The 16,595-nt window shown below is 33.1% G+C and overlaps 1 protein-coding gene across 1 annotated transcript in view; it reads right to left on the minus strand.

The window, feature by feature from the left end:
• Positions 1 to 411: 411 nt before the first annotated feature.
• LOC128185659 (uncharacterized) overlaps positions 412 to 16,595 on the minus strand; it is a 33,707-nt gene continuing 17,523 nt past the window's right edge. The window contains exons 2-5 of the mRNA XM_052855280.1: positions 14,501 to 14,741; positions 8,394 to 8,510; positions 6,101 to 6,185; positions 412 to 721 (exon numbers count right to left, since the gene is read on the minus strand). Coding sequence (XP_052711240.1) covers positions 517 to 721; positions 6,101 to 6,185; positions 8,394 to 8,510; positions 14,501 to 14,657 — 564 coding nt within the window. The 5' untranslated portion in view covers positions 14,658 to 14,741 and the 3' untranslated portion in view covers positions 412 to 516. The remainder of the gene's footprint in view (positions 722 to 6,100; positions 6,186 to 8,393; positions 8,511 to 14,500; positions 14,742 to 16,595) is intronic.

The following is a 16,595-nucleotide window of genomic DNA, read 5'->3' on the forward strand; positions in this document are numbered from 1 at the left end:
GTATATTATTACAAAATTTGCTGCCAAAAATGATTTTATTTACAATAAAATTAGTTTTCTTGATAGTTAGCTATTGTTCTTTTACAGACTTTGCAATTAACGCAAAACTCCTACGTGTCCTTGTAGTGGACACAGTCTGCGTACACCAATAACCATCCTATTGTTCTCCCAATGCTACAATTTACGACAAAAATAGCAAACACGTGAGAACAGATCTCCGAGCAATGGGAGAGGGGGTTAGAGATCTGTTAACACTCTTTTTGTCAGCAAACACCCCTTTGTAAAAATTTTTTATTTTAAATCAAATAGAAATACTAATGCGTCCAATTTCAATGTCATCATATATATATATATATTAAAATAAATAATTTGAATAATAAATAACCGTTTTACAAAATTCTTTTTTTACACAAAAGAGTTTCAATATCCTTCTATGTTCTTCATCAAATAACATAACAGATAAAAATACATGTGTAGTATTTGTAAAGCACGGCAATTGTGACCGGTCGAGTATGCTCACTCCTTCATGGCCCCTGATGCTACATCTAACTTTTGTAGAGGTCCGTGATTGCTTTGCTCTTGTTTTGTATTTTTCCTTTGGACATTTGATTTTGAACACGGTGCGTTATCACCACATTTCATAGTAAGAATATTGTATATAAACTCAATTAAAACGAAATAAAAGAAATGTATCAGGTGACAAATGCTGATCATGAACAAGCTGAAAAATAAAAAAAAAAAGCATAGGTTATTATAGATTACCAAGCCCACCGAGACGAGGCATCAACCTCACTGAAAGAAAAACTGATTGAAAACAAGCTTTTTAAAGACAAATTTCAAAAATGGCGGGAAAAGGTTGTCTTTACAATGCCGTATTTCCAAATTGTGGGTACTTGAACCAGAATGAACATTAAGCTAAAACATCACATATATGTCTGTACAAATAAAACAAAGAGTTACAGTAAAATAATAATATTCCTTTTAGGGGGCCATTTTAGGCCCATACCATATACAGTCCTTTAGAAAACATTGAACCAATAGTAACTATAAGCTGTCTATCAAAGGGTCCCTGCTTCAAAACCTTTAACCAGCTCCATAATCTTTAACCTCATTCAGCATTCCAAACTTTTGCATTCAAGTCTGCCCAGTGTATTAGTATCATAAGACGCACCATCCATGTAAGTTTGGTGACGTTAGGACCAGTAATAAGTAAGATATAGTCATCAAATGGCACCTGTTCGAAATACATTAACCTTCTCCAAAAAACTGAACCTCCTCCGGCATCTTAAATTCATGGCCCAGGTCCAGATGCCCAATCAATGAAAGTTTGGTGAAGAAAGGACAAGTAATAACAAAAAGCAGGACCTGCAACAAACACTTTAACCAAGTTCGGATGCCGTCGCCGACGCAGGGGTTAAGCATAAGCTCCCTCCGACTTCGTCTCGGTGAGCTAAAAATTTATCATCTCGGTTTCTATGTATAGCATTACTCAAAAGACCTAGGGCAATGATACATAAACAATTCATTTACAAATCTTGTATTAAAGAGACAGTACGGCGCATCTTATCAAAAAACCGACTTTGAAAAAAATTCCGATCGGGTTCGGTATTTTTGTACTACTCATAAATGTATAAACTTTCAGGAAATTACAAAGTTCTCCATGAAATAAATCTAATTATTTCATTAACATTTATAATTACGTATAACCTATCACATAAATACATCGCACGTATACTATTACGCATGCGTGCATGTATTTACTGTAAACAAAACACATGCAGGGCTCGCAAAGATTCTCCTGTGCATGTTTGTTGATAAAAATCTGTTTTTTCTACTTCTCCAAGGTAATAGTTGTTTAAAGTTTTTAAAATAACCACAATAATTATTATATCATAGGAGTTGACTACAAGCTAAATTTATTTTTGTAAGTGAGGCCCATTGAGGGGTTATTTGACTCATTTATGTTTGTTCATTTTAAAATGAACCGAAATTGGAAAACCATTAACAGATTATCGAAAAAGTGATCATGTGTTCCGTGTAGAGTCCTTTTTACCTCGTATACCACGATGATCGGAGTCGGGCGAATATCTTGTAGTTTCAGCACTTGTCAATTACTGTCAATCAAAATCTACGTGGTACAAATAAACGATACAAAATTATTCCGGTTTGTACGACTCTTAAATTTCCGGAAGCTCATAATTATATTAATTAGGTACGTGATATTTCAACTGTTACAATCAACGTTATTTCTAATTTCCTAACGAAACAATGGGTAAATCTGAAGTTATTCACACATGTGTTTTCAGCTGTACTGTCTCTTTAATGTATTGCATATGTACCTTAAAGAAGAAGATAATCCATCCGAAAAGTGAAAATAATAAAAAATAATCTAAATCTTTGAACTAACTCTATATCTCAGCATATATTATAATGTAATAATCTCTTCTTTCCTAGAAATATCTGCTTCGATTTTCAATTTTATACATTTTTGGAAAAAAATTAATTGTCAATGTTTTAAAACTTATGACACTTAATTCTAACTTATAGTAAATTAATTGTACTATCTAAGTATTTAAGAGATAGTTTATAAATCTATTCTTTCTACAGAATTTCTTCCAATTTAAGAAACTTCTTATTTATTTTAAACTATTCTTAAATTTGATTTTTGAAGAAACAAATTCAGAATATTTTAAACCATGGCCTCTGTCACTGAAATTACATGTATATGAAAAAGGTTTTGTTGTACATGCATTAATCAGACATCATTAAGATGAAGACAATCTCAAAAGATCCCCCTTAAAAAGGAATGGCATAAAAGGCATTATTGTGGAATTTAGACATAAGAATTTTTTTTTCATAGAAATTTACTTTGATCGAAGTCATCAGGTATTCTTTGTGTCAACCTGGGCAAGATTATGCATATATTAGACACCGTATACAACCCCTAACGCGGGGGAGTCGATTCCAGCGTGCAAGGAAGTCAATTTTTTTCTCCGCTTCAGAGACGAGAGGAGTTTATGTCACGCCTTTTGTAGGTATTTAAAACAATTTTTTCAAAATATATATACCGCACGAAAGACAGCGATAATCAAACTTTGTGTTGGTCATTGGTTCGAGTGCTCTAAGTTTCTAGTAATCTCAAACACTTAGAAACTATTTGGCAGATTTCAAATCTACAGTAATCAAGTGGTCAAAATAAGCATGATTTGTAAAATATACGATTTGCTTTGGGTTTCAATTTTAATCAGAGCTGTAGCTTACCAATATTAATGAGTGACAAGATTTTTTTCTTGTTCAAACATGCGCTTTATATTTCCCATTCGTAAAAAGATATACTTTATATAAAGAAATTTGACTAATTTTGAATAAATTTCAGAAATAAGGTCAATTCTGACGTCATATACTCCAAGTAAGTGCAAATAAATGAAATAAATAGGTGAAAATTATATTCTTTATCAACTCTTCTAAAAAATAACATAACATTTCTTTGTACCCGAAACACTTTAAAAAATGGCGAATTATGGGGGCCAAATTTCACTCATATCTTATATAGTTCTTTCCATTTAATGCTTTTATTCCATTCTTTATTAAGCGGGATCTTTTGAGATTGATACCATTTATTTTCGGTATAAAGCTAGATTTAAAAGAGATCTGGTATGACCTTCACATTTGATCTAGAAACGTACTCCGTGGTCTCTGCACACCTTTTATTACCCAAAAGAAGTTTATAAGTAAAGTATGAGTAATACATATATCTAATGGGGCTTTAGGCTTTATTGGATTCGATCGCGCCCCGATCAGCGACCAAAATTATTACATCATAATACTCAAAGAATTACATTTATATAATTTTTAGCCATCAAACAAATAAATATTAAATATTAAGCAAACCCCGCTGGCGCCTCAATTTGGCGTCATTTGAAGTTATGGGTTATATAGTACAAAATCGATCCGTAGTTAGCACAGGGAAAAACACTGGAACATTTTAAATAAATGAAAATAGGGAAATAATTTCTGGTCTCGACAAGGATTTTAAGAGATCTGATATGACGTCGAAACTGTGTCAAAGGTCACAACACACCCTTTGAAGCAGTATATGAATGGAGTAAAAGCCAAATTTAGTTAAAGTTGGAGAATATATGATTTGAACATGATTTTTTTTTATTACAAATTTTGCGCACGCGATTTCTCAGAAACGGCTCAACCGATTTTCATGAAACTTTCAGATCTGATAGATAGTGATCGGAACCTGATAGGTATTTTATTGTATTGATGACGTCACTTTTGTTTTTGACATTTTGACGTTTTAGCGGTTTTAGAGGGGTGGCTTGTTACTCTAACTTCTCCTAAACTATAAAAGATATTGAGTTCAAACTTTCAGGGATAGTAGACAAAAGATTTTATATTTGCAATTTTAATTTCATTTTGATCTGGCTGGAAAGGCACCGAAGCTCGCCTGGACCCGAAAATTTATTTTGGAAAAATGTCGTGTTTTTCTAATTTTCTTTGTTTATCTCTTTTTTGAAAAATATTTTGTTAAGACATGTTATGTTTAAAAGGTTTATATTTACAGGACCTCTCATTTGAAATCAAGAAAAAGGGACTGGGCCATCAAATAAGGGGACCAAAGGGCTTTAAAGTCTTTTATCTGTAGCCCTTTACTGAGAGATATTTTGTGAAAGATTAAAGAAGCAAATATCTTTATCTCACAGTTATGTATCCAAGTAATGTAATGATTTTATCATGTGTAATGTAATTAAGGGTTTTAGGGGCCAAAAATCCAAAATTTTGATCACCCATATCTTAGAAAAGAAAATAATTTTGTAATGCAGTACAGAGGAAAAGTTGTTCAAAATGATGTTCTTAACAAAATGCAACCTTCAAAATTTCGTCAAACGGCCCCTATAAGGGGATAAGGGGTCGGCCCCTAAAACCTTCTTTCTCATTTATCTCCAGAACGGTAACGAATTTCTAAATAGTTGTTTACAAAATGCCTTTAGAATTAAATGATCTTTCATTTATCATCTCTCAAATAAGGGGACCAAAGGGCTTTAAAGTCTTTAATTTGTAGCCCTTTACTGAGGGATATTTTGTGAAATGTTATAGAAGCAAATATGTTTATCTCACAGTTATGTATCCAAGCAATGTAATGATTTTATCATGTATTATCTCCAAAACAGTAACGAATTTCTAAACACTTAATAAAAATGTGTTCAGAATTAAATGACCTTTTATTTGAAATCAAGAAAAAGAGGCTTGCCTCTTAATAAGGAAATCAAAGAGCTCTAAAATCATTTATCTATAGCCCTTTAATGAGAGCCATTTTGTGAAAGGTGATTAAAGCTAGATTAGGTATAATACGTTTACATATCCTAACACTATAATGATTTTCTCTTGCGTTACCCAATTAGGGTTTTTAGGGACCAGAGGTAAACAAGTTTAATCTTTTCTATCTTAACTGGAAGAAATACAAGTATTTAAAAAACAATGTCAGAGAACTTATAAACAGCATTACAATAAAGCATTAGTACTTCACTCCTTTTTCCTTAACATGTTTTGTTGTCGAAAATCAAGGTCGATGATGTCATATTTCCTTCTAAACGAGGTCATGTCTATTATTATTATTATTATTATCAATATTATTATTATTATTATGAAATCCCTCAATACAAAAATACTTTATCTAATTGTAACCATCAAAATGATATTATTTCTTCATAAATATCAAATGCTGATTTTGTTTTTAAAAATGCAAAAGTCTTCACCTAAAAATATTTTATCTTTGAAACCAGCCCTAAATTTATTTTAACTGGAATATTTATTAAATATTATCACTTATCATAATTAATGACAGCTAAATAAGGTTGTCTTAATTGCCTGATAATTACATTTTATACATTGTTAACATTCTTTGTATAAATAGAACGGAGGTTGTCAAGACCGTTTACCTAGACAACGTGGATGAAATGTGATTCTGATTAGGCCATGGGGGGGGGGGGGGGGGAGAGAAAAATGCTGCAGACAAGTAATAGTAAATGGACGGACGCAGGGACTGATCACCGTAGAGCGGGCCTTCAAACAAGCTCTTTACTTAAAGTACCTCGATTTTGAAGAAATTGGCCGTTCCCCACCAGCACTGACTAAATAATTCTGATGTCTGTATACCAGATGATAACACCATTGATCTGAAAAAGGTAATCAAATACTGCATGTAGTATACGTTTGAAAACAACATAATTATTACCACTAAGGGACTATTAACTTGATTTCATTTAAAACCTACTTGTAGAAATCGAAGCTCTGTATCTATATATATATTTATATATATAATAACTATTACTATAAAATAAATCAAATTTTAAATTCATCAGAAGATTTTCTAACTAAAAGACAATAAGTTGAATTAGAATTGCCTCCAAAAGTGTGCCCTCATGTCCATGGTTTATTGGTTTTAATTTTCTCTGGCTTCATACTATCTTACATTATTGTCAATTTCCAGAAATATTATTATTTTTATTAAATGCATGTTGATACTCCAATCGCAACTGTTGTCTCTCTATTTCCTAAAAACAGCAGATATAATAAAAAAAAATTAAAGACTGTTTTTATTATTTTATGCTTATCTATACATGGACATATACATATCTGTATTGTAATGTAAGATAGGTGCTATTGTTAATATACCTTAGATTATAATAAATATTTTATTTCTGAGACATGGATTTCCTTGTCGTTACTTATGTCTCTCTGAAACGCTCCGAAGTTACCGTACAAAAAAGCTTCAAAATCATTCAAACAAATACAATGAACGTTTGAACATAATCAATTACTGCGTTCCTTTGTTTACCTGTATAACCCTACCCATCTATTCTGTATGTTCTTATGTGGTCTTTGACCCTTTTTTCCTGCATTTACATTTGTTTAAACAAGCTTTCGACCCTGAGGTCCACGCAGAAAATATATAACAAAGGTTAAACCGGATGCGATGGGGAAAATTCAGCTTACGCATGAACTAGCTGGTTCCCGTGCCGCATTATGGGTAGGCAAGGGAACCAGGCTAGCACATGTTTTTTTCTGAATTGGGATCGGGAATTCCGTGCCATGAACACATGTTAAAGTTCAAAGGCACTGAGATTCTAAAGTTGACGGTAAAAAGTATGGAAACAAAGTATTTCTTTTAATGAAGGGATCGGCATATGATATATATGTGATAATTGTAAGCATCATGAAATGTTTCTATGTTATGCCGAAAGTATAACATGCTTCAAATTGCATAAATCGCTATGTTTAGTTGTTTTTCGAAATAGCTGAACTTGTTTAAGGCGTGGCTAGTGTACTTCCAAATGAAATTTTAACGCATCTAAGACAAAACATGCTGGAATAATTATGAGACTGTCTACATGAATGAATAATTATGTGACTGTATAAAGTTTTAATCTCATGAAAATGCATCAAAATATGAAATTTAAAATTACATGAATCTGTCACTGTGTATTGTATACGGGATTATTTTTCCCCGTGTAATTTTAGCTCTTCTACACTTGGAGAAAGTTTCGCCCTGTTTTGAATTCGCACAGATACAGTTGTGTTTCAAAAGAGACAATATGAGACATTAGAATTCGCCCAGTCTTAAATACGCTTGCTGGCAACGAGGGCGAAAGGAGCGAAAATAAAACGGGAATGAATATTACCTGTATACAGTAGTTAATTAACGAAGAAACCAGACGCGTATTCTGTGCGCAAATAGTACAATTTGCCGATCAGAATGCTTAATACTAAACTATTCATTCTAGGATTAGACACTTTAAATATTGATGTAAAAGGGTCAGAACTATATATACGTGCAACGACGTACAAATTTAGAGGCTAAAAGCAATATCCAGGCTGTCTGCTATTATTCATCAATACAGGGTTTTCCCTGCACATGTCAAAATATAAATCAGTGGGCTAGAGTCGGTGAAATCTCGGATAGCCTTGGATAGCCTCGGATGAGAAAAGAAATAGAAAGAAATTATTTAAGAGATATAGAAATATTTCCTAGGATCATAGATCGCTATTTGAAACACAGTCTTAATCACTAAATAAAGACATTTTAGTTTTCAAGTTTATTTATTTTTATTTCATTTTAAGAAAAGACACGTCTAGATGATCGGAAAAATATTTAAGTCATTATTCAGCTTGATATATAGAGAAAAAAAGGAGAAATGAGCTTCTACAAGCTGCGTTTGTTTTTGGTTTTTTTATTTACTATAATCCCAAAAATGAAATGATTATAAAATATCGGGTGCCAATTTGATGCTTCGCATTTAAATTATCTCTGAACATTATGAAAATAAAAATTAAGATTGGAAAAATTGTCTTATCCATTGAATAGATTGGAAAATTCAACTCACATTTGTAGGCCTCAGCTGAATTGTAGAATGTTGGACATGGTGGAGTATAATTTTTACAATCTGCATGATAGTTATCTTGTATCAAGGCTCCATCTTCATTGAACTCTGCACAATACCCTAAGATAATATTAGAATCAGATTGGTATAGAGATAATTTTAAGCGGGTAAGAGCGGCCCATGGGCCTTATCAATCAAAGGACAGTTCAAGTTTGTTCAACATTAGGCTGGTACCTAAAAATGAAAAACGTATGAAAATTTCTAGATTTTGTCCTGTAGCAAGTGGCTATTGCGTGACCCAGGTTTAAACCATGTGTGGAATAAATTATGTCTAACAGTCTCCTGGGTTCTCTCTCAATGTAAAACACTGGCACGTTTTAAATCGCTTTCCATCAACTTTGTGTGGTCAGGAATGTTTGTTCAATCGATATCCCTATGGTCATATTCAACTTCAAATCTTTATTTGAATTTTTTTTCAGACGTAAAATAATGAATAAAGTATAATTCAGCAAACGCGCCAATCGCAATCGATCCATCAACAAATAATGTTGATTTAAATGTATCCCCTCTGATTTAAATATACACAATTCAAGTAGGTTCGGTACGATTTCCAGGATTTAGATTATCTCTAGGCATTTAAAAATCTTTAAGTTAATTTAAACTCTATGTTAATTTTGGTAAATTTAAGCGTGCATATACCCATCACTGCTTAAATGTTACATGATAAAGCAATTAGTTGATTTTTTTTTTTTTTACATAAAATGACACTGAAAAAGGGCCCATTCTCCATAGCTGTGCACTTGTTCTTAAGGCCGAAATTTGTCTCAGACAGCTGCTTGTTTTTATTAAATTGGGATGTAATTAATCTCCTGCTTGCTTCAGTTTTACATTTTGGACATCTGCCTAGCTCCCCATTTTATAAAAAAATTGTTTCTTGCCGTTGCATGGCCTAAATCCAACAAAATATCAAGTTGTTGATTTCAAATGTTTACTTTCGCGAACAGGAAATGTCTTTTGTCAAGTCGTACATAAAAATTATATTTAAAGTGTTGTGATAAACGATCTTTTAACAAATATTTAACAGAATTACTTGACAATGAATACGGTCTGCCCTTTTACCATGCTTATAAAGTGTACAAAGTTGAAAAAACATGCATGAGAGGGTGTTCTTTGAATATTGCTTAAAAGGCTGAAATAGACACACATGCACGCACGCATGCGCACACACACACACACCCACCCACCCACACACACACACAGCAGCGATGCTATATCCCTATCGCTTATCGTTTATTTACAGTCGATAAACTAGGATTAACGGTTGTAAACTATGGTTTACGGACAAAAAGCTATAGTAAACGACGAAAATATATTTTACATCTATAATCCATAGTTAACGCACAAGGGCATTTTTATCCGCTCTTCTCTCTACATGTATGCCATATATACATGTATGTCATAGAGAGTAGAGCGGATACAATGCCCCTGTGGTTAACGCAATCATCCATGTTTCAGAAGTGTAAAACTTTAATTAACACTGAAAACAACCGTTTCCGACTGCAAAACAGTTGATCTGATAAATATAGTTCATGAGTGTGAAACTATGATTAACAACTCTTAACCATAGTTAACAAATGCAAATTCTAATTCTCAGATGTGAATCTATATTTATCAGTAAAATCGATTGTTAACGTTATTTGCAGACAGATAAACTTAGATTTTCATTTGTAAACTCAAGTGTACAACCGTAAAATATAGTTTTATAGATAATTAAAAACTATAGTTAACGGATCGTTAATTATGGTTAACGAAACCTTAACTATAGTTTACGGTTCGTAAACTATAGATAACAATAAACTATTGTTAACTATAGTTTATAATTAGCGTCCGTAAACTATAGTTAACAGTCAATAAACCTAGTTTATTATCTGTGAAACTTTATTTGCACATTAATATATTTTTAACATCTGTAAACCACAGCTATCGCGATCATCTATGTTTAAAAATTGATATTAACACTGAAAACAACAATTTTCGATTGCAAAACATAATTTATCTGCTAAATATAGTTTCACGATTGTGAAACTATGATTAACAACTCTTAACTATAGTTCACGAAATCAATGTAAATTATAGTTTACAGATGTGAATCTATATTTATCAGCAGAATCTATTGTTAACGTCATTTGCAGACGGATAAACATAGATTATTATTCGTTAACTATAGTTTACAACCATTAAATATAGTTTTACAGATGAAAACTATAGTTAACAAATCGTTAACTATATTTTGCGGTTCGTAAACTATAATTAATACTCGATAAACCTGATTTTTTAAATGTGAAACTATTTTAGCTCATTTTTGTTAATTTGGCGTGCCATGGTAATGAGCTCTGTTACCGTCAAGTTTATGAATTATTTCTCCCCTACGTATTTTGATTAAAGTACATGTATTACTTTATATCAATTACTTTTGGATAAAAAAAATATTTATTAACCATTCCGTTTATATGAGGTCTTCTCGAAAGTTATAAATATTTACCATATAATCTTATGGACAACTGTTAAAATTGTGCCAAAGTTTAATTCCTTCCTTATATTTTTATATTCTAGATAGAAACTATTAAAAACCGTATGGAGAAATTAAAAAATGAAATTGACCACCTTGTTAAGTCAATAGGTATCGTTACATAAAAGTTGACTTTTTTCTCTTAATGTGGCATCATGCTGTTTATACTGCAAATTGAAACTTGTTTTTTTTTTTGGTTTAAAAAACTCCTTAAACTGCTGAATCAGATATTCTTCTTTATGTGCCGCCAATAATGTTTAATAAAAAAGTAGTAGCTGCTTCGAACGAGTCATACATATACTTTTTTCCGACTTCATGCTTAGTTTGCAATACTGGAAAACGATGCTCTCATGGCTGCGAAGATTTGCAAGATGCTAGTGAATTCGTCTGGAAATGCATCCGTTGTGTGCGGTACGAACGGGGTGAGGGAATGTTGGCATAAAGGGTACAAGATACAGTACCGTTTAGACCCAATCTAACACCAGAGTAAACCCCAACTAAACCCCAGGTTTACTTTATGGGTTATTTGGGGTTTTCTCTGGGTTTGCTTTTTGAAAATGTGGGTCCACCCGGTTTTAACTTTGGGTTTACTTGGGGTTTACTTGGAAATTGGTTTAGAGGTCAACTGTACGCACTTAAGTGTTAAACAGATCTGTCTTTTCTTGTATCACCTTACTGCCTGTAATTCCTGCCCCTTGTATATTCAGAATACTTAGTAAGTGTCTGCTTTTAGGAGTATACTTCTGATCGGGTTTACTCTGGTTCGGGTTTAATCGGTGTCCACTTTGGGTTTAGTATTGGTTATCTTTGGGTCAACTCTAGTGAATGCGGAGTAAACCCAGAGTAAACTCAAAAAGTAAACTCAGGGCTTAGTTTGGGTTTACTTTCTGTTAGGTTGGGTCTGATCGGTACTGTATAAGGTTGTGGCGCGCTGTGGGCTGTAAGGTTAAAACAAAGGATAGGTGTGTAGTATTCCCGAAAATCAACCAAAATTCAATTTCAGAGAAATAAAAGCCGATTGATGCAGGATTCCGAATTTTTTTGGACGAGTCTCAACGATGGCAACAGTATCATTAACAATTAAACAGACATGTTTCTTACGAGACGGATATGGCCAGTATTGGCCTCCAAACTCCGATTCTGAGTTACTCGGACGACTGGTCGAGGTTGGCCGCCGTATTCCAGACTGCCAATTGACAATTGTACATAACTTTATAAAAGGATCTGAACAATGAGTAAAAATTGAAAGGTGATGATATAAGTAAACCGAGTGAAAGGTTCACAGACATAAAATAATTTTAAAAAATCAGAGTCTTTGATGTCCTAGTTATGAACATGAGGTCCATGGGCCACATCGTTCACCTGAGCAACAATAAGAATGATAAAAAATTAGCTTAATTGAGTCATAATACAAAATATCGGGAAAAGGTAAAATGATACAGGTAGATCCTGTATAAATAAAAATAAATTTTCCCCTTGGATAATCTTTTGTCTATAATAAAGTCCTTTCTCTAACAGGATATTTTATTAGTCATACCACATGTTTAGCATTGCAGTTATCAACAAGATCTTAAACAATTGTTTATATATGGGATACACTGGTAAACTTCCATCAAACTCTGAACCCTTTGTGAGGCAAAAAAATCGCCATGGGGCAAAAGTCTTCTCAATTTTAAAGAATTAGCAATTTGTCAAAATGTTATATCATGAAATATCAGTTTTTCTGAATTAAAATGTTTTCTTTGTAAAATTGGACCCCCAATATGGCCCCAGTCTACTCCTCAATGATTTGATTTTAACGAATCTGAATCTATACTAACTTGAAGATTTTTCTAACCAAGTAACAGCTTTTTTCGCAAATGTTTTTTAAAAAGATTTTTAAAGAATGTTCTCTATATATTCCTATGTAAAAAAAAAACCCAACAAACTTGTATCTACTAGGATGCTTTCACACAAGTTTTAGCTTTTCTGGCCAATCTGTTTTTGAGATGAAGATTTTAAAATACGTTTCTCTATATATCCATATGAACCCCCCCCCCCCCCCCCCCCACACAATTTTGGCCCAACCATATCCCCGGGGATCACGAATTGAACAAACTTGATTTACCCTACCTGAAGATGCTTCCACACAAGTGTCAGCTTTCCAGGCTGATAAGTTTCTGAGGAGATTTTAACAGATTTACCACATACAATGTATCTTCCTAACCTCCCACTGAGGTTCAACCTTTCCCCTAGGGTCATAATTTTTACAACTTTGAATCTAAATTAGCTGAGGATGCTTCCACATAAGTGCTGATTAGTTTCTGTGTAGAGGATTTTAAAGATTTACTCTTTATATTCCTATGTACAAATTAAACCCTCCCCCATTAATGCCCCAATCTATCCCCGGGGTTAAAAATTTTCACAACTTAGAACTTACATTACCTGAGGATGCTTTTACATAAGATTCGGCTTTTCTGGGTGATACTTTCTGAGAGGAAGATTTTTAAAGATTTACTCCATATTCCTAAGTAAAAATCATGAGCCCCAATTGTGGCCCTACCTTATCCTGGAGATCAAAATTTTCACAACTTTGAATCTACACTACCTGGGGATGCTTTCACATAAGTTACAGTGTTCCTGGCCAAATGATTCTTGGAAGATTTTTTAAAATTTCTCAGTTTTTTAATAATTCCTAATTTTCTCCCCTTGAACTAGAGCTTTGTCCTTATTTTTTTCACAATTTTGAATCTCTTTAACCTCAAGGTGCATTGTGACAAGTTTAGTTGAAATTTGTCCCGTAATTCTGAAGAAAATGCGAAAATTTCAAAAGTTTACGTACAACCAACGAAAGACAAAATGTGATCAGAAAAGCTAACTTAAGCTTTCAGGTCAGGTACGCTAAAAGCAGAGAATTGCACAATGTTGTTTAAACAGATTAGCAGTTTTTGAGACATAACACTGTCTTTTTGAAATCACACATAGAGTCCAAAAAGTGTCAATCACTTACCGAATAAGTAATTTGGGCGAAAGAAATTGTGAGAAAATATTACAAAACATATGTTGAATTGAAAAAAAAGTTAAGTAAAAAATAAAGTTATTAAAGAACAGTGAAATATGCATGGTGATGCTCTAGTAAACGCCAATTAAGGACATAAAAATCACAATTTCTAAACTCATAAACGCTAAAGATAATGTAAATTTTGATAACAATTAAAACACAAAATAAATACAGTTACACCTTGGCACTTTCGACTCCATGAAAATAAAAAGCTGCAAAAATTCATGCGCGGTTGAACTCCACATAGCCTTGTTATTTTTCATATGAAAAAGCCCAAAACATGTAATTGAACAAACATACATAGCAGATAATGTAACAGCAATTAACATTTTGATCTATTAGTTATCTAGTCCCCATCAGCTGAAATTACAACGCCTCTTTGATTGGAATGTATATTCATATTACAAATAGAGAGAGATAATTAATCATTCTATTGATGTGCAGTCACACATTTCATTTAGAACTGATTCATACATAACGATATCAAGTAATATAATTTACCTAAAATGGAACGGTTCAGTGCACACACTTCTACTATGGCATTCATCCGGGAATTTATCAAACAGTGGTACTGGAAAATGAATCTCTGAGGGTCTAAACCCAAAGACTCTGAACACTGTTGTTGTATAGACTCGCAATTCATTATGCTTGCCGCCATTTGCCAAGACTCAGCATCTTCGGGACAACGAGCTCCATGTCTCACAGAATGGAGTGATATTTGACATCCCGTGAATGCTGAAACCTAAAAAAGTAATTGATAAATCGTTTATCTGATATTCTAAAGGTGGCTCAGCACACGTTTGTATTTGATTTATTCAAAGATGCTGAAAAATTCAATTTTAACGCATACAAGGTATCTAAAGCCCCTTTGTAAATTGGCGCACGAGCAGAAGCGTCAAAATAAGTACATGTAGCAGCCAAAATCAAGGTCAATTTTGGCCTGAAACAGATATGCTTATACAGTGTATTCATCCCCGATTTATTTTCGTTTATTTCGCTCCTTTTGTCAGTAAGCAGATTAATATTTGGCGAATTCCAATGTCTCATATTATCTCTCTTTTACCACGATATTATTTGGGCGAATTTAAGACGAGGAAAAAAAGTGGAAGCGAAAATAACATCGGGCAAAAATTAAGATTTTATCCTGTTTATTTTAGCGGCAAAGCATGCAAACTGAAACCGATAGTATTTGCAACTAGACACGATCTCATTGCGAGCAACGAGGAGGTCTTCAGTCTGATTTTAGAATTTGGGATGTATATTTTCGATCTTGAATTTGCTATTTAACAGCGTAGCATGATTTAAAATAGCAGAACATTAACTACATTTTAAGGGCTAGATACTATTTTGTTTCAGTTGTAAGAGCGTTGGTTAAAAACATTCAGACTTCTCTTGGTCTCTAATTTTAGAGACCAGTCCCTTCTTCTTGCTATCAAAAGGTCATTTAAAATATAAAGACATTTTGTTCAACAAGCGTTTAGAAATTCGTCACCGTTCTTGAGATATCTGAGGAAAAACGTTTTTGGGAATCATCGACATCCCTTATCTACTTATTGGAGCCGCTGAACCAAATTTTGAAAGTTGTATGTTGTAAGGTACATCATATTTAACAACTTTTCTTCTAAACCGCATTTCAAAATATTTGTCCTTTTTGAGATTTTGGTGGTAATAATTTTGGACATTTGACCCCTAAAAACCCCTTATTACGCAACTCATGATAAAATCATTACATTGCTTGGGAACATAACTGTAAGATATACATATTTGCCTTTTTAACCTTTCATTAAATACTCTCAGTAAAGGGCTACAGATGAAAGATTAAGAGCCCTTTGGTCCCCTATTTTGAGGGGCCAGCCTCTTTTTCTTGATATCAAAATAAAGGTCTTTAAATCTCAACACATTTTGTTCAACAAGTGTTTAGAAATTCGTCACCGTTCTTGAGATATATGCGAAAGATCGTTTAAGGGGCTGATCCCTTATCTCCTTATCGGGGCCGTTTAACGAAATTTTAAAGATTGAATATTATTAAGTTCATCATTTTGAGCATCTTTTCTTCTATACTGCACTCAAAATATTTGTCCTTTTTGATATATGGGTGATCAAAATTCTTGACTTTTGGCCCCTAAAAACCCCTAATTACGTAACAAATGATAAAATTGTTACATTGCTTGAAAACAAAACTGTAAGAAAAACATATTTGCTTCTATAACCTTTCACAAAATATCCCTCAGTAAAGGGCTACAGATGAAAGACTTTAGAGCCCTTTGGTCCCCTAATTTGAGGGGCCAGCCCCTTTTTCTTTATATCAAATAAAAGTTCTTGTAAATATAAACTTTATTTACATTAGATGTGTTAACAAAATATTTTTCAGAAAAGAGATAAACTAAGAGAACCATGAAAAATTACGACTTTTTTTTAGTCTCAATTTTTGGGACCAGGCGAGCTCAAATGCCTTTTGAGCATGACAAATTTGAATGCCAAATAGCACATCTACAACCTCTTGTCCACAATCCCTGAAAGTTTGAACTCAATATCTTCTACCGTTTAGGAGGAGATCCTTGGACAAGCCGACCCTCTGAAAATCGCTAAAACGTCA

This window comes from Crassostrea angulata, chromosome 5 (assembly GCF_025612915.1).
Source record: "Crassostrea angulata isolate pt1a10 chromosome 5, ASM2561291v2, whole genome shotgun sequence".
Lineage (NCBI taxonomy): Eukaryota > Metazoa > Mollusca > Bivalvia > Ostreida > Ostreidae > Magallana > Magallana angulata.